This window comes from Schistocerca serialis, chromosome 5 (assembly GCF_023864345.2).
Source record: "Schistocerca serialis cubense isolate TAMUIC-IGC-003099 chromosome 5, iqSchSeri2.2, whole genome shotgun sequence".
Taxonomy (NCBI): Eukaryota; Metazoa; Arthropoda; class Insecta; order Orthoptera; family Acrididae; genus Schistocerca; species Schistocerca serialis.
This window is the reverse complement of record NC_064642.1, coordinates 510,397,098-510,421,365: the sequence shown is the minus strand read 5'-3', so window position 1 is coordinate 510,421,365 and position 24,268 is coordinate 510,397,098. Positions and strand designations below refer to the sequence as shown.

The following is a 24,268-nucleotide window of genomic DNA, read 5'->3' as shown; positions in this document are numbered from 1 at the left end:
ACACACCTGTGCAAAGCTTTATGGGAATTTAACTGTGGTTTCCATTTCACCTCTGACAGGAACTTAATGGACACCCCTCGTATTAGCAAGCCACCCTGGCTTCGTAAGGGTAGCATTAATTATCTATGGCCAGACGACTTGTCTGTGGTGGGGTAGAGGAGCGGTAATAAATTACATACATAAACCTTCCTCTAATAATTATATCTGTTAGTGAAAACCGTATGAAAATCCCTAGTTTAGTTGCTGAGATTAGCCTTTATATTCAGATAGAAAAACACGGCGGGGTACATCATATTTCGACCAGTTAATAGGAAATATTTACAAATTATGTACGTAAATCTTCCCTGTGAATCAATCTATCTATTAATGTAAACTTTATCAAAATTATGCAGCAGTTCCTGAGATAAGTTTTCACATATGGATGGAAAAGCCTGGAGGAAATTATATACATATATATAGACCTCAGTTTATAATAGGATGGCCGATTAATAGTGTGCTTTCAGTTGTTTAGCCGAGCAGTTGTTTCCATTTATGTGCACAACCTTTCGACGACCACCCCAGTCCCACTCTTCAGCTCTGGGAGCGTATAACTCCCCTCTCCGTGTATTAATTCTGAGGTATAGCAGATGCTGATATGACTGTAACTAATTCTACAACAAGATGCATTTTTGACTTTACAACATTTTGTATCATTCTTAAAGCATGTTTTCTTATAACGATGTTTGAAGACTCATATTTTTATGTCATGTTTGCCTTCGTTTAACCCTTTCTCAAAATCCTGCAGCAGTTCCTGAGATAAGTTTTCACATATGGATGGAAAAGCCTGGCGAATATTATATACATATATATGGACCTCAGACCTGTTCTGTTTGGGTCTATATAACCTGAAATGGTTGTAATTTCGTTTCTTATTATTTAAATATCAAAATAACTTCCTGAAATTTTGTGACTTTGTCTGAAAATGCAAGGGCAGTATGTGGTTAAAAAACTTTTAAAATATTTTAAGTCATCTGGTCATAAACCTTAAGAGTTACACATGTAGTGTTGTGGTCACAATGACCAGACATTAATATGATTGCTCTAAAGTCAAATACTTTCTGGTTGTCTCATATTTTATAACAGTAATGACTTTCATTCTTCATACTTATTCTCAACATTCAACATGTCAACAAAGGCGCTGCGTTTACAACAATGGACTTGTCATTACGACTTGTCAAATGTTCGAATTATTCATTGTTTCTGCTCAGTTTGTGTTCTCTGTCATTTGTGATCGGTCTAAATTGTTACATCATGGCAGTTACATCATTGACTGACGCTGAGTTGGAAGAATGAGTAAACAGCTCAACAGGCGACGGATCACTTTCCGAGTTCGAAGACCATGCTAACAATGCGTCTGAAAGCGTGTGTTCTGATGACATTGATGACAGTCCACAGCCTATTCAATGTAGTGTTCAGACTTATATTTCTAAAAACGGGATCACAGAATGGCAGTTGCAACCACCAGAACAACACGGCCGCCTACCTGCATCGAACGTCATCAAGAGTACCCCAGGAGTCACCAGGTATGCAAGCAGAAGAATAAGCGATGTAAAAAGTTCATTTTCAGTATTCTTTTCTGCAGCGCTTCGGAATGAAATAATAGATATCTCAGATATTGAGGGAAACGAGTTTATGGTGAACAATGGAAAAACAATGATGATTTTCTTTTTCGCGTCTACTTAGGACTCCTATTCCTTGCGTGTGTATATCGCTCGCATGAGAAATCTACGTAAAGTTTGTGGGATAAGGAAACTAGGCGGCACATATTTCGACCAACCATGTCCCTAGAAACATTCTGTAAAATATCGCGAGCGTATTGCGATTTCGTAAGACATCCACAAGAGAAGAAAGAAGATGTACTGATAAATTCGGCGCAATTCGCAGTATCTGGGGGAAGTGGTTGGAAACCTTCCTAAACTGTATAATCCAGGGAAAAATGTGACCTTCGATGAGCAGCTGGTAGCATTTGGAGACCATTCAAGCAGTACATCCCAAGCAAACCGGCAAAACATGGGATTAAAATATGGACTCTGTGTGACAGCAAATCTTCACATGTACTGAAAGGCCAAATTTATACTGGAAAGGAGAATGGATCAGCGCCAGAAAAAAAATCAGGGAATGCGAGCAATTGCTGACCTTACCTCTGATTAGGTCAGAATGTAACTTGTGACAGCTTTTTTTAATGTTAAACAATTTGGGACACCTGCCCCTGACGAGGAAACTGATAATGTTAGGAACCGTACGTAAAAATAAGCCAGAGCTCCCACAAATTGTGACCAACAGGGAGGGTCATAGCTCTTCATTTTATTTCACAAATGGCATTACGGTGGTCAGTTATATACCTGAGAGAAATAAGAATGTTGTACTAATGAGTATTCTCCACCGTGGTTGGGAAATAGGTGAGAGTGCTGATAAGAAGCCAATAATATTTCAGACTATAATTCAATCAAAGCGGCTGTAGACACACTCGATCGGCTTACAGGTACATATAAATGCAAACAAAGAAACAATAGATGGCCCATTTCAGTTTTCAGCAATATTCGTGATGTTGCTGCTTGTAATGCATATGTCTTTGGATTTAGATTGACCCTACTAACTCGAAGGCAAGAAGACTGAGTAGATGGAGAATAATTTTGGAGGAACTGGTTACAGAGCATATTGCACCAAGGAAGCATTTTCCAAGAACAGAAGATTCTTCGAGAATGATCAGGAGTATCCAGGAACCTGAAGGAGTGGCAGGTGTGGCTAAATCAGCAACAACAAGAAACTCTTTTAAACGTGCACGTTCTAAGTTCTGTCCTTGAAGCAATGACAATAAAACAAACACGTGTGTGGAAAGTGTAATAAACATATATGCAAAACACACACTCACCTACTTATCACCAAACTGCAGGGAGTAAGAAGGAAAGAATTTCATATGGGCAGACGGACTGATGGTTGTTGAGATTGACTTTTTGGTGGAAATGTTTGTTGTTCCTAGTGTACCCTGTATGAATATTAAAATAATAAATTTTCTTTAGACATGCTATGTGTACTACCTTTATTATTATTATTATCGCTATGGTTAGTGCCTTCGTACAGTAAAAGTGAACAGAACAGCAAGGTTCTGAAAACCTATTACTTTGTGTTTTAGTCTTCCTGCTGAGAACGTTGATTACCACAAGTGGAAAGTTATAATTCCACTCACCAGTTATCAGCAGGGAATTTCGATCTTAATCAAAGATGCACGTTATGTCACTTTAACAAGTAACAGCTATATCTTTTAAGTGAGGATAATTATATAGCGTATTCTGATAATTCTATCACAAGATTTGTGCTTGTGTATCTCTGAAGCAATGTAAACTATACGGAATATTTAAAAAGCATTATAATTTATTGCTGCCAAGCCTAATTGATTATCCAAATTTAATAAAAATGCAATCATTCTTCGATGTCAATTATTCTACATTATATGTCATCTGTGAACAAATAGCGACATGAATCGTATTGTACGAGTTATCGTTGTAAAACTTTTGTATCTTTGGTTCACGTTACTCTTTCACGTAGGGAGTTGGCTGTGGGCTGTGGAGGAGAGGAGTCGGCATTATCTAGTCCCTGTTGTACACATGTGCAAAAAGTGTTTCTTTGTTATTTAAAAGTGAGAAATACACGGTATACTGACTTCAACTGGTGTTTAGTTTTAAAGGAGTTACATATATATATGATTACATAATTATGAGAATACGTCGCATCTGCATCATTGATGATTTTTGTAGGAGGAATTATGATTGAACTTCGAGATCAAGAAGAAGATTTGCATATTGTTCCTAAACGCTTTCGAGATCCAGGCACCCACTTGGCAAAATAATACCCCATTTATTTTCAGCACAATGAGCAACAGTAACTACAACTGCAAGAATCAATTATTTACAACTATTGACGTTCCCCACGTACAGAGTTAACGAAATAGTTCTAACACCCATGTCCTGCGATTAATCTTAATAGATTAGATTAGATTAGTTTTCCGTTCCATAGATCCGTTCTGAGGAGATCTTCGTGGATGTGGAACATGTCAATTTTTTTTTAAGCTGAAATAACAATACTAATAGTATGAGTATATACAATACATCTTTTTTTTAAGCTGAAATGACAATACTAATAGTATGAGCATATACAATACATCATTTGTTTCTATTAACAAATTCATCAGTGGAGTAGAAGGAGTTGGCCCCTGATAAGTCTTTCAGGCTCCTTTTAAACTGATCTTTATTTGTAACTAAATTTTTTATGTTTGCTGGCAAATTATTGAAGATGTGTGTTCCTGAGTAGTGGACCCCTTTTTTGTACTAAAGTAAGTGCTTTTAACTCCTTGTGCAGATCATTTTTGTTCCTGGTATTGTATGTATGAACTGAACTGTTTGTTGGAAAAAGAGATATATTATTTAGAACAAATTTCATTAAGGAGTAAATATACTGAGAGACAGTAGTTAGTATACCCAGTTCTTTGAAGAGGTTTCTACAGGACGTTCATGAATTTACTCCACAAATAATACGTATTACACGCTTTCGGACTCCCAAAATATTATACCATATGACATTATGGAATGAAAGTAGGCAAAGTATGCAAGCTTTTTCATTTTTATGTTGCCTATGTCTGCTAACACTCGAATTGCAAATACAAATTTGTTAAGGCGTTTCTGCAGTTCTGGAGTGTGCTCCTCCCAACTGAATTTATTATCAAGTTGTAATCCCAGGAATTTAAGACTGTCAGCCTCTTCTATCTGCTCTTCTTCATACTTTATGCACATGCTGGGTGAAAACCTCTTACATGTTCTGAATTGCATATAGTGAGTCTTTTCGAAGTTTAATGTCAGTGAGTTGGCTTTAAACCATTTATGAATATCCATGAAAATATAGCAGATCTTCCTAGAACTACACTCGACATACTATTTGTTGTAATACTTGTGTCATCTGCAAACAAAACGAACTCTGCTTCTTTCAGTGTAACTGATGAGAGATCATTAGTGTACACAAGAAAAAACAATGGCCCTAAGATGGATCCTTGTGGGCACCACATGTAATTTCTTCCCGTTCTGATGTTGCCAATGCTATGTCTAGTATCCAGCGATAGAATTGTGATTGTATTCTATGACGTCACTTATTCAACAATATACCAATTATAGGCAGGGCAGGATAGCATTTTAAAGTACTAAATGGCGCAACGATTTTCTTGGAGTTTCAGTGTGCCTTTAAACTAGGCATGACCTATCACTGGTATGAAGATTCGACAAAAACGACACGTGATTCAGTTTCCATGTTAAACTGTACGTTATATTTGCTTGGTATGATTAATGGGGTAGGTAAGGTACACACATGTAACCGAAACGTGGTCTAGTTGAAAGACTTGATCCAGACTGTTGAGGAGGGCCGTGTAAGCGATACTCGCGTTCGAACGATCTCGATATGTCCTAGTAGACCGTAGGGCTCGGTACAACATCGAATGCTGCTGGAACAATCACTGGAGATTTGGCACACACAGAGCAGAAGCAAGCGATAGCGAGAAACTAAAGAATTGCCAAGACGACAAATTATAATTCTGCCTGAAATTTGACAGTTTCGTGAAAAACAGGTGGAAATTATAATAAAAACTACCACTGAACAAATTACTGTTTTAATTGAACTAGTTTTCGATAATAGTTATCATATAATATTAGCGGATACTGTACATAAAAAATTATGGTGACATTTTTATATAAAGTTAACAAAGGTGAAACTACCGTCGTTCAAAAATATTACTCGAGTCCGAAGCCAATACAGTATTTCATTTGGTTATTAGAAACTACAGTAATTTACCAAGTGAGTTAGAAACGAGTATTTCGATCCCCGTTCACATATTAACGTGTGAAAATATTAACCAGTTTTAAAACAAGATGGTAACATTCTCATGTTGAATGCTTAATAAATTAAATAAATCATATTAAATTGACTGAGTGCTATCGGGAGAATAAATAATAGTGGCAAGACCAGCTGTGTGAAAAGTAGCAGCAGACGTCAGTAACTTCAGTTATTTTTCAGTTTCAACGTTTTATTGAACAGGAGCAGCAACCTTTTTAATCCTTCATGAAGCGTTTATTAACAGTGTGTCACAGTCGTAGTACATACTTTTGGCGACTGGTTTCGAACCAGCTGGTTCATTCTCAAGCCTGGCCTACTGAGGCTGCACTGAAAGTGCCTGATCGTAATAACAAACATCAAGATGTCAATACATGCTTTATAAGATGTTCGCAGATGACTGTCAGAATCAACATGTGCCCCTAAGCAAGGGACTCCATCTCGATTCTGCGTTGCTTGGAGGTGAGATTCATCTGCGAATATTTTATAAAGCATTTATTGTCATTTAGATGTTTGCTATTAAGATCAGGCGCTTTCACTGCAACCTCAGTAGGCCAGGTATGAGAATGAACCAGCTGGTTCAAAAGTAGTCGCCAAATACACTCCTGGAAATTGAAATAAGAACACCGTGAATTCATTGTCCCAGGAAGGGGAAACTTTATTGACACATTCCTGGGGTCAGATACATCACATGATCACACTGACAGAACCACAGGCACATAGACACAGGCAACAGAGCATGCACAATGTCGGCACTAGTACAGTGTATATCACCCTTTCGCAGCAATGCAGGCTGCTATTCTCCCATGGAGACGATCGTAGAGATGCTTGATGTAGTCCTGTGGAACGGCTTGCCATGCCATTTCCACCTGGCGCCTCAGTTGGACCAGCGTTCGTGCTGGACGTGCAGACCGCGTGAGACGACGCTTCATCCAGTCCCAAACATGCTCAATGGGGGACAGATCCGGAGATCTTGCTGGCCAGGGTAGTTGACTTACACCTTCTAGAGCACGTTGGGTGGCACGGGATACATGCGGACGTGCATTGTCCTGTTGGAACAGCAAGTTCCCTTGCCGGTCTAGCAATGGTAGAACGATGGGTTTGATGACGGTTTGGATGTACCGTGCACTATTCAGTGTCCCCTCGACGATCACCAGTGGTGTACGGCCAGTGTAGGAGATCGCTCCCCACACCATGATGCCGGGTGTTGGCCCTGTGTGCCTCGGTCGTATGCAGTCCTGATTGTGGCGCTCACCTGCACGGCGCCAAACACGCATACGACCATCATTGGCACCAAGGCAGAAGCGACTCTCATCGCTGAAGACGACACGTCTCCATTCGTCCCTCTATTCACGCCTGTCGCGACACCACTGGAGGCGGGCTGCACGATGTTGGGGCGTGGGCGGAAGACGGCCTAACGGTGTGCGGGACCGTAGCCCAGCTTCATGGAGACGGTTGCGAATGGTCCTCGCCGATACCCCAGGAGCAACAGTGTCCCTAATTTGCTGGGAAGTGGCGGTGCGGTCCCCTACGGCACTACGTAGTATCCTACGGTCTTGGCGTGCATCCGTGCATCGCTGCGGTCCGGTCCCAGGTCGACGGGCACGTGCACCTTCCGCCGACCACTGGCGACAACATCGATGTACTGTGGAGACCTCACGCCCCACGTGTTGAGCAATTCGGCGGTACGTCCACCCGGCCTCCCGCATGCCCACTATACGCCCTCGCTCAAAGTCCGTCAACTGCACATATGGTTCACGTCCACGCTGTCGCGGCATGCTACCAGTGTTAAAGACTGCGATGGAGCTCCGTATGCCATGGCAAACTGGCTGACACTGACGGCGGCGGTGCACAAATGCTGCGCAGCTAGCGCCATTCGACGGCCAACACCGCGGTTCCTGGTGTGTCCGCTGTGCCGTGCGTGTGATCATTGCTTGTACAGCCCTCTCGCAGTGTCCGGAGCAAGTATGGTGGGTCTGACACACCGGTGTCAATGTGTTCTTTTTTACATTTCCAGGAGTGTATATTGTAACGTCCCAACAGAAAAAATATGTATAACATTCACATTCAGTGTAACCTCCCAACAGATAAATTCCGAAATCTACCAATAATAAAATCTGACTAACCTCTCAATAAAATTGTGGCTCACTTATAACCTTTCAATAATTGACTGTGAATTTAAACTGGTAAATTTTGGACGTCAGCAGTGCTGCGTCATGGCCCTGAAAGATCATTCAGAATAAATTGAAAATTCTTACCTCAGTTAAGTCGCCGGATAACGCGTATATATCTGCTCCTATAAGAAATTTTTCTGGGACAGGCCAGTGCAATGCTGGCCGCTAGATTTGTCATGTATAAAAGGAAACGACTGATTTTTCTTTACGATAATCGGGATAACTATAGATTGCATAAATTAATCAATTCTTTAAATTCAGATGAATGATTTTCAAAAAGTTACTTTTATAAAAATGATTATTATTAAAAGATTTTTTAAAACATTTACATTGGACTTGATAAAACACTAGTGCAAATTTTGTTGTAACAAACTACATATGCGCGCGGCTGCTTTTACCTTATATTACATCGCTCTGGCACGGCCATCGCTCCCCACGACCGGCCCAGCCAACTCCATACGCACGACTGCTAGCTACTACTTACTCCTACGAACACTGCTCTTAGTGCATACAACACTGTTCTCTGCTCTGAGATTCTCTTATAGCTTACATATCGCAGGCAGCCTGTGATTTTTTTTAAACATTTCCATCCATCGAAATTACATCTGTTCGACTGTGCTAGCACTTAGTCACGGACCTCTTACAATATGAACTGCAAGTGTGACAGATTGCTAATTAACGCTTCATGAAACTTCAATTATATTTTATCATAAAGTTCGAGAATTACTCGCATTCGGGAGGACGACGGTTCAATCCCGCGTTCGGCCATCCTGATTTAGGTTTTCCGTGATTTTCCTAAATCCCTCCAGGCAAATGCCGGGATGGTTCCCTTGAAAGGGCACAGCCGACTTCCTTTCCCATCCTTCCCTACTCAGATGAGACCGATGACTTCGCTGTTTAGATTCCTCCCGCAATCAACTCAACCCAACTCGAGAATTACATTAAATTGTGGTTGTGATCATTTATTTTTTTATTAGTGGTTGTGTTTACGAATGATCTGAACTCTTTAAGATACTGGACTACTTGTTTCACCGTTATTCTTATGACTAAAATCCATAATATTTGAGAAAGTACCACTAAAACCAAAGTACCACTAAAAGTCACTAAATCGCTCTATGGATGTTTTCTCAAGATAACTTGTTTGGAGTGTTAATGATGTTCATGGTGCTTACGTTTGAGAAGCATGTAACATTGAAGAAGTAGCTTCTATTCAGGTAGAGACAAAAGTGGAGCTGTTTCGGCTGTGCGTGACGAAACGGCTGTGTGGTTGCAGGGTGAGCTGGTGTCTCTGGCTGCATACAGCTGTGGCTGGCCTGACGCCGACGCCAGATTCCGGAAAGCCTCGCTGCTGATCATGGCGAGGGCGCAGAGGGCGCTCAGACTCACCGCCGGCGGCATCTACCCCATACAGAGGGCCACCTTCCTCTCGGTAAGAGTTTAACTACTGTTCGCACTGTTTGTTTTGCACGTCACAGCATTAATTATCTGTTCTGTTTCGTCATGATGCCATACCTTGACGACAGTGTGGTCCTTAGAGACGGACCAGTAGCTCAACTGGACAAGGGCTCCGCAGGTAACATAGAATGGTTCTTTCAAAGGGGCAGTTCGAGTATTCAGTTTAGAAAATGACGAAGAGTCAGTACATGATCCTTTCAAAATTCGTGTCCAGTATTTATCATTCCTCCTCCCTTTATAATTGGTTAACAGAGGAGCTGGCAGTGGCAGAAAAATGGATAAATTAGGTTAGTACATAAGTTCGCAGCGTTTTTGTTTTGCATGTTGGTATTCTGGTTGCTATGGGTTTATTTATTGATTGTCAATTTTTTTTGTAGTTCACTGTTGCTATTTGAGTTTACGTATTATCATTTTGTCGTTTGGAGATTGCGACAGGAGCTTCGGCGCAAAAAAGAATGGAGCGCCAAGTGGAGAAATCGGAACACTGGCGATATATTCTTCTGTTTGAGTTCAGTAGAGGGGTGACAGCATTGAAGGCAGCCAGAAACGTATATTCCATGTATGAGAATAATGCCATTGGACAGAGCACGGCAAGAAATTTTTTTTCTGTTTTAAGGAACATCTTTTCTACATCAGTGACTCTCCAAGTTCAGGAAGATCTTCAGGGTTTGATAAAGATCGATTAAATGCATTAATCCACAATACCCGACGTCAGTGTACTCGAGAACTGACAAATGTGATGAACTGTAATCGTTCCACCATTGTGCGACATTTGCGTGTAATGGCGAAGGTTCGAAAATTGGGTGAGTAATACTGCATGCTTTGAGCCAAATTCACAAAAATCAGCAGGTAGCCAAATGTGCATCCCTGCTTGCTCGTCATCAATTGGGTCGTGAATAACACCGACCAGTCCTATCCTTCACCGTTACTGGTGACGAGAAATGGTGCGTGTATGGAAACATAAGGAAAAGAATGTTTGAGCCCAAAGAAAGGTGCAACTTCCCGTGTAAAGACCCACGCGCACCCAAAAAAGATAGTGTTATGCAGCTGGTACAACAACGACAGTGTGGTGTATTACAGATTTCTTCTCCGAGCTGTAACCATCACTACTGACATGTATTGTCAACAACTGAGACGTCTTGCACGGTCCGAGAACAGCGACCAGGAAGACTGCGTAAAGTGACGCTATTCCATGATAATCCCCCCCACCACTCTCCTAGATTGGCAAAAAATACGATACACGAGTTGAGTTGGGAAGTCATTCCGCACCCACGTTATTCACCTCATCTTGCACCCCCAGGTTTTCACCTTTTCCAGTGTCTATTGAACAACCTTCAAGGAACTTTCTTCCCGGATGAAAAGGGCACTCCGAACGTGACTTAACAAGCTATTCGCCTCAGTACCACGTCATTTCTACAGTCGCGGCATCGAAAAGTTACTCCATCATCGGCACCCTGTTGTAAGTGGCTAAGGACAATGTATTATTGATGTGAAGTCTGTTATATGTATTTGTCGTCTTTATTAAACTTACGGTTAACGCTACGAATTTGCGCACTGACCTAATGAAGTCAGTACTGACAAAAATCTAAGAGAAATATGAAATGAAATGAGAAGTATATTAACAAAAAATAAAAAATTTTATGAAGTTTTTTGTGAAAGTACATAGGTCGTTCAACAAATAACGCTCCGTGATAATGCCACTCCAATGACTGCCTTTTTATTCACAGCTAAGTGTCAGATACACACGTTTCGCCACCTATAACGAACAATGACAGAAAGGATTCTCAATTGGTCTCAAAAAGCTCCAACAATTCATGTGAAATGAATCTTGTGGTCTGTTGTGAGCCTTCGTGGAACGCATTTGAACACACCTTTGAATAACCATAAGCCTCAGTCAATGCACACGCAAATTCAATGTTTACCTACAGCAAATTGTCGAATTATGAGGCGCTCGTCGCCGCGAATAATGGTATCCGTGCAATTCACTGTGTCGGGAGCAGTAGCTGTGCTAGCACGCACCGAAAGTGGCCCATCAGGGATGTCAGTTGCTGTTGCTGCTCTTTCTGACGGTTTAACTCTCTTTACTCATCGCCCAAAAGTAGTCCTATCAATTACCTCATTACGATACACTGCACAGTAACATTTTTGGATGTTCTCCGCTGTTTCTTTTTCCACAAGCATGAATTCAACAACAGCACACCGGCTGTAACTGGATTATTGCAGACACCGTTTGATTGTTCACTACGCCACTTTAACCTGTTTAAATTGTTTGAAACTTCACACACGTGTCGAAGAAACATCATATTTCAAGCACCTAGAGTGAAGTATTTGTATATGCAGAGACTGGACAGAAACATGGAAACACCGCGAGAAATACATGTTTGAACATACATTCAGGTGGTGTCATAGCCTGTAGGTTACGCTGTAGTATTTGAGCACGAGAAGCACCTGTACAATGTTCTCCTTGTGTTGAAAGTGTCATTAGTGGCCAGCTCAGTGTTTTGGGTAGTTGTGAGTGCATCATTTTGAAGCTAACTCAGTTCGAAATTGGGCAGATTGTTGTTGCTCACACCGTAGGTGTCCAGTTTTCTCTCAGACTGTTTCCCGACACATTTCAGATCACTTTTATGCTCTTTTCCCATGAACAAATCGTCAATCATTGGACGCTGCATAATAACTGCAGTTAATATTCGGGACCTCTACTGACTTACCCTTTTATTGCCTTCTTTTCGAATGGACGGCACAGTTGGGAGCCTACCAGCTACACAGCCCTTTTAAGAGGGACGAGACAACATAAAAGCTTCAGAATCGGAGGCAAAATCGCAGCCTCAGGTAGACAGACCAGCATTCACGTCCATTCGTGTCCCCGATCCCATACTCTCTGGACATTACATCTTACATGCACATAAACCTTCCTTGTGACTCAGTCTATCTATTAGTGAAAACTTTATCAAAACACTACAGCAGTTCCTAAGATAAGTTTTCACATATGTTTTTTTCCGTTTAAAACAGACAGCCTTTTAGCAAGATAAGGAATATCAAGCGGTGTTGCTTCCCAGAGACGGCTACCATGTCGACTCAGGAGCGACATCACAAAATAACGTTCAATTTAAATTTTTAGAATCCAACATTCTGGTTCATGCTCATCCGCCTCCACGTGTCGGGAGTCTAATAGGTCTGTTTGGAGTTCTACGACGAAGTGGGTGAGATTTTCTGCGTCCCTCCTCACCCCACAGCACTACTGGTTGGAAATACAAAAAATGCGAAAGAGTAGGAGATTGTTTAACAACTGTACTTGAGTTTTACTGGATGGAACTCGCAATGTCTGTAATGATTGGCAGGTGGGATTCCTGCTGTGACAAAAAGAGTGAATTTAGAGACTGTCTAGAAAGAAAACAATACACTTCAGATGGTTGAAGAGAGAAAACTTCATTCTAGGTGATGAACGAGCACTCTCCATGTTAGGAGTTTTGAGGGTAATGACTTCATTTTAGGATTCTAGGAAACAGTGGATGCAGACTTGTTGCTGGACGAATGACGAGGTGAGCCTTGTAAGAGTGTTGCCTCTTGAGAACGCATTGTAAAGAGAGAACTCAACTCAGTCTCCAGCCGACGTCGCCAATGCTTTCTGCATTACGGTAGGAGATGATCGCGATCGTAAATTCCGTAACGACACGATATTATTTCTCTCTCTTTATGGGCCAATTATTCCGTTTAAATATTTCGCAGCCAGCTAGTATTCTTTTAATAGGCGTTTCGGCGGTCTCATTGATCTTTGATCCTAATTTTCCGTGTTCTGTCTGTAATTTACTAACAATAATTACAGCCACTGGTCGTACTCGTCTGTTATCAGCATAACTTTGCACTTATCTTGTTCATCCACCTCTGTCTAGGTTAGAGTCCATTATCTGAATCCTTTATCCAGGTATTAAATGTTCAATTGTTTATCTCATCTCGTGTGTTTTGCTTTTCGAAAATAAGCGTGATTGTTACAATGACCACTTATTTCCGTTATAAATTAAATGATCTCCTCCACCATTAATATGTGTACGTGCGTAGTATGGTACCCATATTGTCATATTTGATTGGGCCACACCTGCTAATCAACATTCAGTAAGACATTTCCATTGGTGTCATTATCATCTCTTTTAATTAAGTTGCATGATCGTATAGGATGCTTCCCGTCTCTGATCACTATAGATCGAACTTCAGCATCATAGAGGTATGCAAAGCATCACAGCTGACACTCCACAGTACAAAGAGTACTTCCGTAACTAAGGGAGCCGAAGTTCTTGGTGTTTCATGAGACACCAATTCGAAGATTTATACAATGTACAGGCAAAGCAATAAAGCGTCATCCACTAAGTCAAATCGCGAACGAAACTGTTTGTTGAATGATCGTGACAGACGATCATTGAAGAGGACTATGACGAATAATAAGACAACGACACCTGCAAAAGTCACTGCAGAACTGAATGGCGCACTCGTAAACCCTGTCAGCACCAGAACGTCACAAATGGAGCTCCATAAGCTGGAGTTGAAGGGTGATTCGCAATTTCAAATCAGCACATCAGTGATGCAAATGCTCATAACAGGAGAATGTAATACAGAAGCCATAAAACCTAAGCTATGGAGCACTGGAAGAATATCATTTGGTTGGAGGAGTTTTGTTTCACACTGCTTCCAACTTGTGGTCGAGATTACCTCCCAACAATGAAATATGATGGTGGTTCGGTTATGATTTGGGTAGCCATATCGTGGTATTCGATGGGACCCATGGCTACTCTGAACGTTCGCATTTCTGCCGACGATTATGTGACCATTTTGGCTGGTGAGGTGCTTCCAATTGTACAATATTTGCTTCCAGATGTTGACTCTGTGTTTCAAGCTGACGAGACCCCCGTTCAAATAGTTTGAATTGTGCAGAACTGGTTATATGAGCATAAGGATGAAATGTCACATCTCCCCGGGCCCGCGCAGTACAATCGAGCCTTTATGGTCTAGTTTGGAGAGGAGGGTGCGTGATCGCTATCCACCTCCATCGCAGTGTTCTGACCTTGTACAATTTTGAGGGAAGAATTTTATAAGACTACCGTCAAATCTATACAGGACCTGTATTGATCCATTCCAGAGGGCTGCAGGCTGTTTACAATGCCAACGGGTCTCCTACACCATGCTGGGCGTGGTAATGTGTTGTGTTTTTGATGTTTCCATATTTTTATACAACCGCTATTTATTAACAGTGGTAAAAATTTGTTTTCTCCTATGCTAAGTGACGACGGGCAACGAAGCGGTGGCTGCAGCAGCCGACCACGATCGTGTCACCTCCACATATAGCTGCGGAATCTTAATTCCATATATAATAAATGTTGGCTTACTATTTGTGGCACAGAGCCATGTATCAGTAAGAGATGAGAGACTGGAAGTGAGCTGTGAAAAAATGCAATCCATGAAGCTGATTATCATGGTTTGGCGTGGCACTTCCCTCCCACGGAGGCGTGACGAAACGGTCCCAACCATTTTCTAGATTGGGGTTAGTCTTATGAGGCACTGATTTCTTCTTCGGCGATAGGGATCACAACCGTGCAGAGTGAATTTCAGTATTCTACGTTTTAAATTAATTTGCTCATACAGGGGTACCCTACGAAAATTCTGACTGGATTGGGGATTTCTTAGCAGGGAGGACTCTGCATTCTATGTTGGACGGAGAGCCATCGACAGTACTAGAAACAACTCTAGATGTAGCTCCCAGTAGCACTTTTGAACCCTTGCTTTCATTTAGTATTTTAATGACCTGACAGTGTTAATACTTGTACAAACCACCGATTTCTATCAAATGATACAGTCATCTGCAAATGAAAAACTTGCACAAATATGAGATCGTGATAACATTTCAAAGATCAGCAAACATTTAAAGAATCATCAACTTGCTTTAAAAGTTCAAAACTTTAAAATTGAGCACGCAACAAAACGAGAAAACGTAGTGACCCATGACTACAGCATCAAAAAGTCACAACTGGAACCGGTCAGCTCAAGCAAATACTCGGGTGTAACACTTCGTAGAGTACTAAACTGAACACTTACGTTGGCACAGTTGTAGGTAAAGCAGGTGACAGAGTTCAGTTTGTTGGTAGAATCCCAGAGAAATCTGAAAGATCGCAAGTCATGAAGGATTCCCACCTTTCATATTTAATAAATTCTGTCATTAGTACGTATCCATTAAATTCACGATTATCCAAGTAAGAAGGCAGTAGGACTGTACGGCAGTAGGCGTGGCTAGCAGCAGACCTGTGCCGACAGGGAGTCTGTCAGTCCCCGGGGAACGTCCTACCTTTAATGCACTACGGTGCATTCTTCCCAAAGCTAACTGCAAGGCGTTTTTTACAACTTTCAGGCGCCTTTGTACGCCGATGCAAACCGACGACAACAAAGACACATATCTTCAATAAATTTAAATTGTAAAGACAATTATTCACTTATTTCAACATAAATTTACAATGTAGCATCAATTATTAGTCTTTCACAACCAGCCAAATACTCTGAAATGCCATAAGTACGAAAACTTTGTATTTAGGTAAGTAAGTATATGAATTTCTAAAAATAGTTCATTTAAGAATTACTTTCACTTTTAATTTGATGCGTTATTTGTCGTTATAAAAGTTTGCAACCCTTATCATAACTTACGTTTATCCGAAAACTCTGAACAAGTATCTGAGTGAAACCACTCCTCTCCGCACAATAAGTCAAAACATTCACATAGCTGACTTGTTTCAGTTTGTTGTCTAACATTAGGGGAAACCACTCTAATCCAGAGTGTGGGTGGAAAACATCTGTAGAGCTTGCGTAACCATGGTGACTAGTTACATTCAGTTGCTTCATTCGACAGAACAAGAATAAAGGAAAAAAAGAACTGACTGACCAATCGGTTGTTAGAGTCATTTTGTTGTTTCACCTCTGCTACTGCTACATGTACTGCAGTATATGGGTAAACCGCGGCTCACTTCTGACTCAACTGTTGCAGTTGCTGAACGCTGGTTACTCTTACTATGCAGTTCTTCAGAACTTCACTGGACGCTGAAGACTCAACATCGGGCATCTGCTATCACTGCACGCACCCTGCTTGTCACCGAGATGGTAAAGGGATACACCCTGCTGCTTATGACATATCAACAAAAAGAACCTTGGACTTATCTAGTAGCTATCGAAAAGTACAGGTGTATGGATACTTCATGAGTCTCAACGAAACAGTCAGAAATAGCGCTGAACACTTAAATAAAAACTAAGATGTCATAAGCACAGCAGGAAAGTGGAATAAATAGACAATTGAATATATGAAAATAATTCAAAATAAATTCATTGAATGCGAATATCTTGACATCAGACCCGGTCCGGCACAAAGTCACTAATAAGCAGTATATCTATACCTAACACAGCTGATGCCAAGATATTCGCAGTCAGCGGTGTTACTTCAAATTAATTTCGGATGACCGTCAATAACCATTAACGTTTGTTCATGCGCCATCCAAGTAAATCAAGTAAATAGTAAATATTTCCTTATTTCCTACTGTTTCCTTTCTTTTGGTGATGTGTAATGTTCTGTGAGGTTATTGAATAAAAATCTTAAGTTATAAATCTCCCACTCACCTCATCACTCCCAGAGTTGTTTATTCATACACACAATACCTCTTTTCTCTCAGGAGTTCTCACTTTCACCTTTCTCACACCGTTCTTCTTCTTCTTCTTCTTCAGCAGGCTGCTGTGTACTCGGTTACAACAGCAGAAATCTTCTTTACATGAAAGACGTAAGAAACAAATCACATATATTTTACACTAGAGTAACAGAGATGAGCCAATGAGAATAATCAATGAACCGTATAGAAATTATCAGGTATAAGCGTATTTCCGACATTTCTTGAACATATTTTATGTTTCTATGTTTTTCGTTTCTCGCGACAATGCACTGAAGATTATTTTATTTCGATAACATGTGTTTCTCATCAGTAACGGCGTTAGGCGTCGTCTTCAGCTAGTGACCTCGTGCACGTGGCGGCCTCGCAGAAAAGTTGTTCAAGTTACTAAAATTTTAGCTATTTAGTTATCCGTATTTATTTCCGTACGAGTGTAGTAGTATTTATCTAAGGTTGCCTGGCAACATTATGAAAGTTGAGTCCCTATTACACGATGCACCTAATGTGGACACCTTTACAGCAGCACCCCAAGGGTACACGTTTGGAACTGCAGACTGGTTCAAGTGGATCGATAACACGAGACACACGGGATATACTGAAACTAGTTCTTTAATTATTTTTATTATATTAAACATTGACCTACAAAATTTTCTCCGACGAAGACAACTCAGACTTAACCTATTCATTTATAACCCACAGTATAAAAGCCCAACGCAATCTGACTGCTATACATTGACAACATGGCTTCCAATAATTAACTCAAAGGAATGGCCCCAAATTGCAAGAAATCCTAACAATAATACAAGTCCAAAAAACTTTGAAATTAAAGAAATATGAAACTACCTCCAACTCCGTTAATTGCCTAGACTCATTTCAATCACGAATCCCGATAGTGGAAACCCCATTCTTTTTCATAAGTCACTTACCTCACAGAAAATCTTCATAACACGAACTACAGCAATTACAGCAAGTAGGAACAACAGCCAGCTACATAAAAAGATTCTAACTACTATAGACTCTAACTATTACGAGGGATTTGGTTAGCAAAAAGAAAGATTTTATTGAAGAGCAAACAATGTATTTAGAAAATTTTACCTTATTCATGTCACATCCAGTTCCAAAAAATTGTGTAGTTGTCAATAATTCCACTACCCAAACATTACAACGAAATTCATTATCATATATTTCCTTGCACATTTTCTTATAAACACATCATTTAATCTCACTTTACATTGCGTGTCCTACCAACACAAGCCTCCACTAAGAAAATCATGCCCATACACTTCCCTACCCACTCGCTAACTACTAGTCCGTCTAACCACAGAATCTCTTGCCGAGGACGCAGAGCGCTGTCAACGATATTTACACAGTCTATAGCACTGCCAACATACAAACAGACTACTTACAATACCTATCGCGAATCCGCTCATGCATACTAGACGGAATAAGGTATGAATCTCTTGAGGCAGCGACACACATGTGTAAAACTCCTGACTCCGTTTCCTTTAATTACTAACTGAAAAATTGGTTATTTGTTTATTGTAAATAAGTTATAATAAGTTATTATCTATTTAATGACATATTTATCATAGTGGCGTGATTTATCTCATAAAGTCACTATCCAAATATACACTCCTGGAAATGGAAAAAAGAACACATTGACACCGGTGTGTCAGACCCACCATACTTGCTCTGGACACTGCGAGAGGGCTGTACAAGCAATGATCACACGCGCGGCACAGCAGACACACCAGGAACCGCGGTGTTGGCCGTCGAATGGCGCTAGCTGCGCAGCATTTGTGCACCGCCGCCGTCAGTGTCAGCCAGTTTGCCGTGGCATACGGAGCTCCATCGCAGTCTTTAACACTGGTAGCATGCCGCGACAGCGTGGACGTGAACCGTATGTGCAGTTGACGGACTTTGAGCGAGGGCGTATAGTGGGCATGCGGGAGGCCGGGTGGACGTACCGCCGAATTGCTCAACACGTGGGGCGTGAGGTCTCCACAGTACATCGATGTTGTCGCTAGTGGTCGGCGGAAGGTGCACGTGCCCGTCGACCTGGGACCGGACGGCAGCGACGCACGGATGCACGCCAAGACCGTAGGATACTACGCAGTGCCGTAGGGGACCGCACCGCCACTTCCCAGCAAATTAGGGACACTGTTGCTCCTGGGGTATCGGCGAGGACCATTCGCAACCGTCTCCATGAAGCTGGGCTACGGTCCCGCACACCGTTAGGCCGTCTTCCGCTCACGCCCCAACATCGTGCAGCCCGCCTCCAGTGGTGTCGCGACAGGCGTGAATGGAGGGACGAATGGAGACGTGTCGTCTTCAGCGCTGAGAGTCGCTTCTGCCTTGGTGCCAATGATGGTCGTATGCGTGTTTGGCGCCGTGCAGGTGAGCGCCACAATCAGGACTGCATACGACCGAGGCACACAGGGCCAACACCCGGCATCATGGTGTGGGGAGCGATCGCCTACACTGGCCGTACACCACTGGTGATCGTCGAGGGGACACTGAATAGTGCACGGTACATCCAAACCGTCATCGAGCCCATCGTTCTACCATTCCTAGACCGTCAAGGGAACTTGCTGTTCCAACAGGACAATGCACGTCCGCATGTATCCCGTGCCACCCAACATGCTCTAGAAGGTGTAAGTCAACTACCCTGGACAGCAAGATCTCCGGATCTGTCCCCCATTGAGCATGTTTGGGACTGGATGAAACGTCGTCTCACGCGGTCTGCACGTCCAGCACGAACGCTGGTCCAACTGAGGCGCCAGGTGGAAATGGCATGGCAAGCCGTTCCACAGGACTACATCCAGCATCTCTACGGTCGTCTCCATGGGAGAATAGCAGCCTGCATTGCTGCGAAAGGTGGATATACACTGTACTAGTGCCGACATTGTGCATGCTCTGTTGCCTGTGTCTATGTGCCTATGGTTCTGTCAGTGTGATCATGTGATGTATCTGACCCCAGGAATGTGTCAATAAAGTTTCCCCTTCCTGGGACAATGAATTCACGGTGTTCTTATTTCAATTTCCAGGAGTGTATTTTCAACGTATTTAATTGTCTGTAACAAGTTTTTTATTTTACTGTCTTAAATTTTAGATAAATATTTGGTAAATAATTTTTATATTTTAATACTTTTTATTCTGCCATCCAGCATGTCAGGATAAAAAAAAATATTCTCCCATGTATGATGATCACACACCCTTTTCTCTCTATACTAAACACTGAGTACTTTAGTTCTATACTTATCAAGCTACTCACACTGATCTGCCACAACGTTATGACCACCTACCTAATAGCCGGTGAGTGCACCTTTGGCACGGATAACAGCGGCGACGCGTCATGGCATGGAAGCAATAAGGCCTTGGTAGGTTGCTGGAGGCAGTTGGCACCACATCTGCACACACAAGTCACCTAATTCCGTAAATTCAGGGTAGGGGGGCAATGAGCTCTGGCGCCACGTTCAATCATATCCCAGATGTGTTCGATCAGATTCAGATCTGGCGCGTTGGGGTGCCATCACATCAAATGCAACACGTCACTGTGTTTCCCGGACCACTCTATCACACACCTGACCTTGTGACATGGCGCATTATCTAGTTGAAGAATGCCACTGCCGTCGGGAAGCATGATCATCATGAAGGGGTGTACGTGGTCTATAACCAGTGTACGATACTTCTTGACCGTCATGATGCCTTGCATGAGCTCTACTGGGTCTAGGTATGCCCACTTGAATCTTCCCCAGAGCATAATGGAGCCGCCGTAAGCTTATCTGTACAGGCGTCAATGATCTGTTCCCCTGGAAGACGCCGGATTCGCGCCCTCCCGTCGGCATGATGTACAAGGTATCGGGATTCATCAGACCATGCAACGCTCTGCCACTGTGCCAATGCCCAGTGCCGATGGTCACGTGCCCATTATAGTCGTAGTTGCCGATGTCGTGATGCAAACATTGGCACGTGCATGGATCGTCGGCTGTGGAGGCCCAGTTTTAGGAGTATTTGGTGCACTGTGTGTTCGGGCACACTTTTACTCTGCCCAGCATTAAAGCCTGATGTTATCTGTGCCACAGTTCGATGCCTGTTCCGTTTTACCAGTCTGCCCAGCCTACGACGTCCGATATCAGTGATGAGGGGTGATCACCCAAACCCACGATTTGTGGACATGGTTTCACAGTGGCTTCGCCACGTGTTGAAGATGCTCACCGCAGCACTCCTCGAACACCCGCAAGTCATGCAGTTTCCGAAACGTACGGCCCGAGCCCCTGGGCCCACACAATCGGCCCTTGGTCAGAGTCAAATAGATCGCGCGGCTGCCTCATTCTACAGACACACAGCACGCTCACTGATACCACATGCACATTGCGTTTGTGTGACTGGCAGTCATTCCTCGCCAGGTGACGCTGCTATTGCCTGGACGGGTTTATATCGATGGTACGTCGCTGGTCAAAATGATCTGGTTGTTAAGTGTAACAAAAAATATTTTTTAGATCATCATGTCTAGAGGAACCGTAAGTAGACAGAGACATGGGGAGAAAATGGGAGTCAGGTGCATCAAAAAGAAGATAAAAGGCTGAGACGGCTATATCCATCCAAGCTATGAGTTCCAGTATGATAAAAGTTCTTAAGAAATCCCTTTCATGCTTAACTGCACCAGAGGCCCCTGATGAATCTCTTCTCCAGGTATCTTTAGTTTCTGATCAGAACCAGCTTCAGGCTCGAATGAATTTGTTACGCTTTATGACACAGCAGCACAGTTGGGTGAAACTGCTGCGACCCAACATTCTGCCCCGAATAAAGAGTTAAAAAGCGAAAAAACGTAGTTCAAAAAATGAAGAGCAAACTGTTTACGTAAGAAAGTCATTTACAGAATCGAGTTCCGCGTAGTGGGTATTTCCAGTAACAGGTTCGCAGAGTCATGACTTAATTCAAAACGGTCCGCAACAAAACCTAGAGAAATCTGATGAGTGTCACCCCAAAGACGCAAATAATAGATGTTCTACTAAATTTTATTTACTAGAAAACTGAGTGACAGTGACAAACAGCATCACAGATATTTAGCTTACTCCATATCTCAAGATGAAAGTTTATTGCTTTACATATAGACTTTTATTCACATTTTCAGACACAGATGGTAAAAGAAGGTTTTTGTCACTGGAAAGACCTGAGTAAGATATTTCAAGGACATGAACGAAGTCAAGGATACATGGAGTTCATGATTAAATGCATGGAATTCTGTAAAGGAATTAAGTAAGAAAAACAATAGCTAAGGAAAACGAGCGACTGATTACGGAATCATAAAAGTATTGATATAACTTGTTTGGAAGACTGAGAAATGCTATCACCTACCTAGCCTCACACAACCAGATATTTAGAGCTCATCGAGAATCTCTTAATCTGAACGATAGCGGAAACAGTGGAAATTTTATAGACCTATTTAAACTGTTATCCAAATATGGGCTAACACTAAAAGTTCACTTACAACGTATTAATGAAAAGCAACTTTGTGAACATTATCTGCGCCACGACATCCAATTACATTAACATCCAAATCTGTTATTAAGGAAATTATAAACAGAGTCAGACAAGCAAACTACTATGCCTTCATGCTTGATTATACTAGGGATATAAACCGTCTGGAACAAACGTCAGTAATATTAATATTTTCCAATTTCGCAACTAGAGAGATAAAGGAACATTTCGTTGAGTTTATTGCCGTCACAGAAACAACTGGAGAGCATTTAATAAATGCCATTTTTAAGAACTATAAAATAATGGTCTAGATATCCGGAACTGTCGAGGACAGGAATACGATGACGACGCCAATATGTTTGGCATTAATAAAGGAGTCAGAGAAAGAACACTCAGTTTTAATTCACGAGTATTCTTAAACCCGTGGGGATGCCATTGTAGGAATTTGTTTTTGATAGATGCAGCTAATACTTCTACAACAGCGAAAACATTTTTCGCTTCTTCGCTAAAGCTTACATGCTCTTTACAAAGTCAAACAAGCGCTGGAATTTTCTAGAAACTAAATTAAAATTGAATTTAAAACGTCTCTCTGAAACACGATGGGTTAGTAGAATTGGAGCAGTAAAAGCGATATTTTTGCAATTTGATAATGTCATCGGAAGTGTGAATGACCTGAAAAATATAACTGATGATTTCAAAACTCTTAGCGACCGTGAGGCAGTCTTGAACGAAATGATAACTTCTGAATTTATAGTCGCAATGCCCCTATGGTACGAGATTTTGCTACATGTGAACAATATAAATAAATTATGTCCGCAGCTCGTGATCTAGTGGCTATCGTTGCTGCCTCTGGATCACGGGATCCCGGGTTCGATTCCCTGCCTGGTTGGGAATTTCCTCTGCCCGGAGACTGTGTGTTTGTGTTGTCCTCATGATTTCATAATCATCATCATTCGTGACGGAAGCTAGACTGAACTGTGTAAAAACTGCGACTTTGTACGGCGCAGATGACCGCGCAGTTGAGCGCTCCACAAACCAAACATCATCCTCAATATCAGTAAACTATGGTAATCGGTTCAGGTGAACTGGAAAGTCGCTATTGACGCTTTATGTTCATTTCGTGACTGGATTCAAGAATTCCGTAATACAGGATATGAAACAGGCGTTGTAGATTATCGATTCTTTGTTGAAAAAAGTAGTTACGAAATTGACTCTCAGTTCAAAAAAAAATACTACTTCAGACGAAGGAAGTTTCTCAAAGTTAAAATTTATTAAGACCTACTTGAAAAGTGCTATGAGCCAAGAGGTGCAACTACGTTATTAGTACTATCAACTAAAGCGGAAATAGCGACTGGTATTAACTATGACGTACTCTTAAAAAAATTCAGTGAGGCGAAAAGTCGAAAAGTTTGTCTATTTTAATTTGTGTTTGTTTATTGTAATGTTTGTTTTTGCAGTAATACTTGTATACTATGGTAATAAAATTTTTGTACAAATCCTACCACAGTAGTACAAGTTTATATGCCAACTAGCTCCGCGGATGACAAAGAGATTGAT

The 24,268-nt window shown here is 41.7% G+C and overlaps 1 protein-coding gene across 1 annotated transcript in view; it reads left to right on the top strand.

Moving 5' to 3' along the window:
* The window catches only part of LOC126482036 (odorant receptor 43a-like), a 53,580-nt gene extending 31,535 nt beyond the window's left edge, over nucleotides 1–22,045 (top strand). Inside the window, exons 4-5 of the mRNA XM_050106009.1 lie at nucleotides 9,358–9,513; nucleotides 21,923–22,045. Of these exons, the coding sequence (XP_049961966.1) occupies nucleotides 9,358–9,513; nucleotides 21,923–22,045 (279 nt within the window). The remainder of the gene's footprint in view (nucleotides 1–9,357; nucleotides 9,514–21,922) is intronic.
* The last annotated feature ends 2,223 nt before the right edge of the window (nucleotides 22,046–24,268 follow it).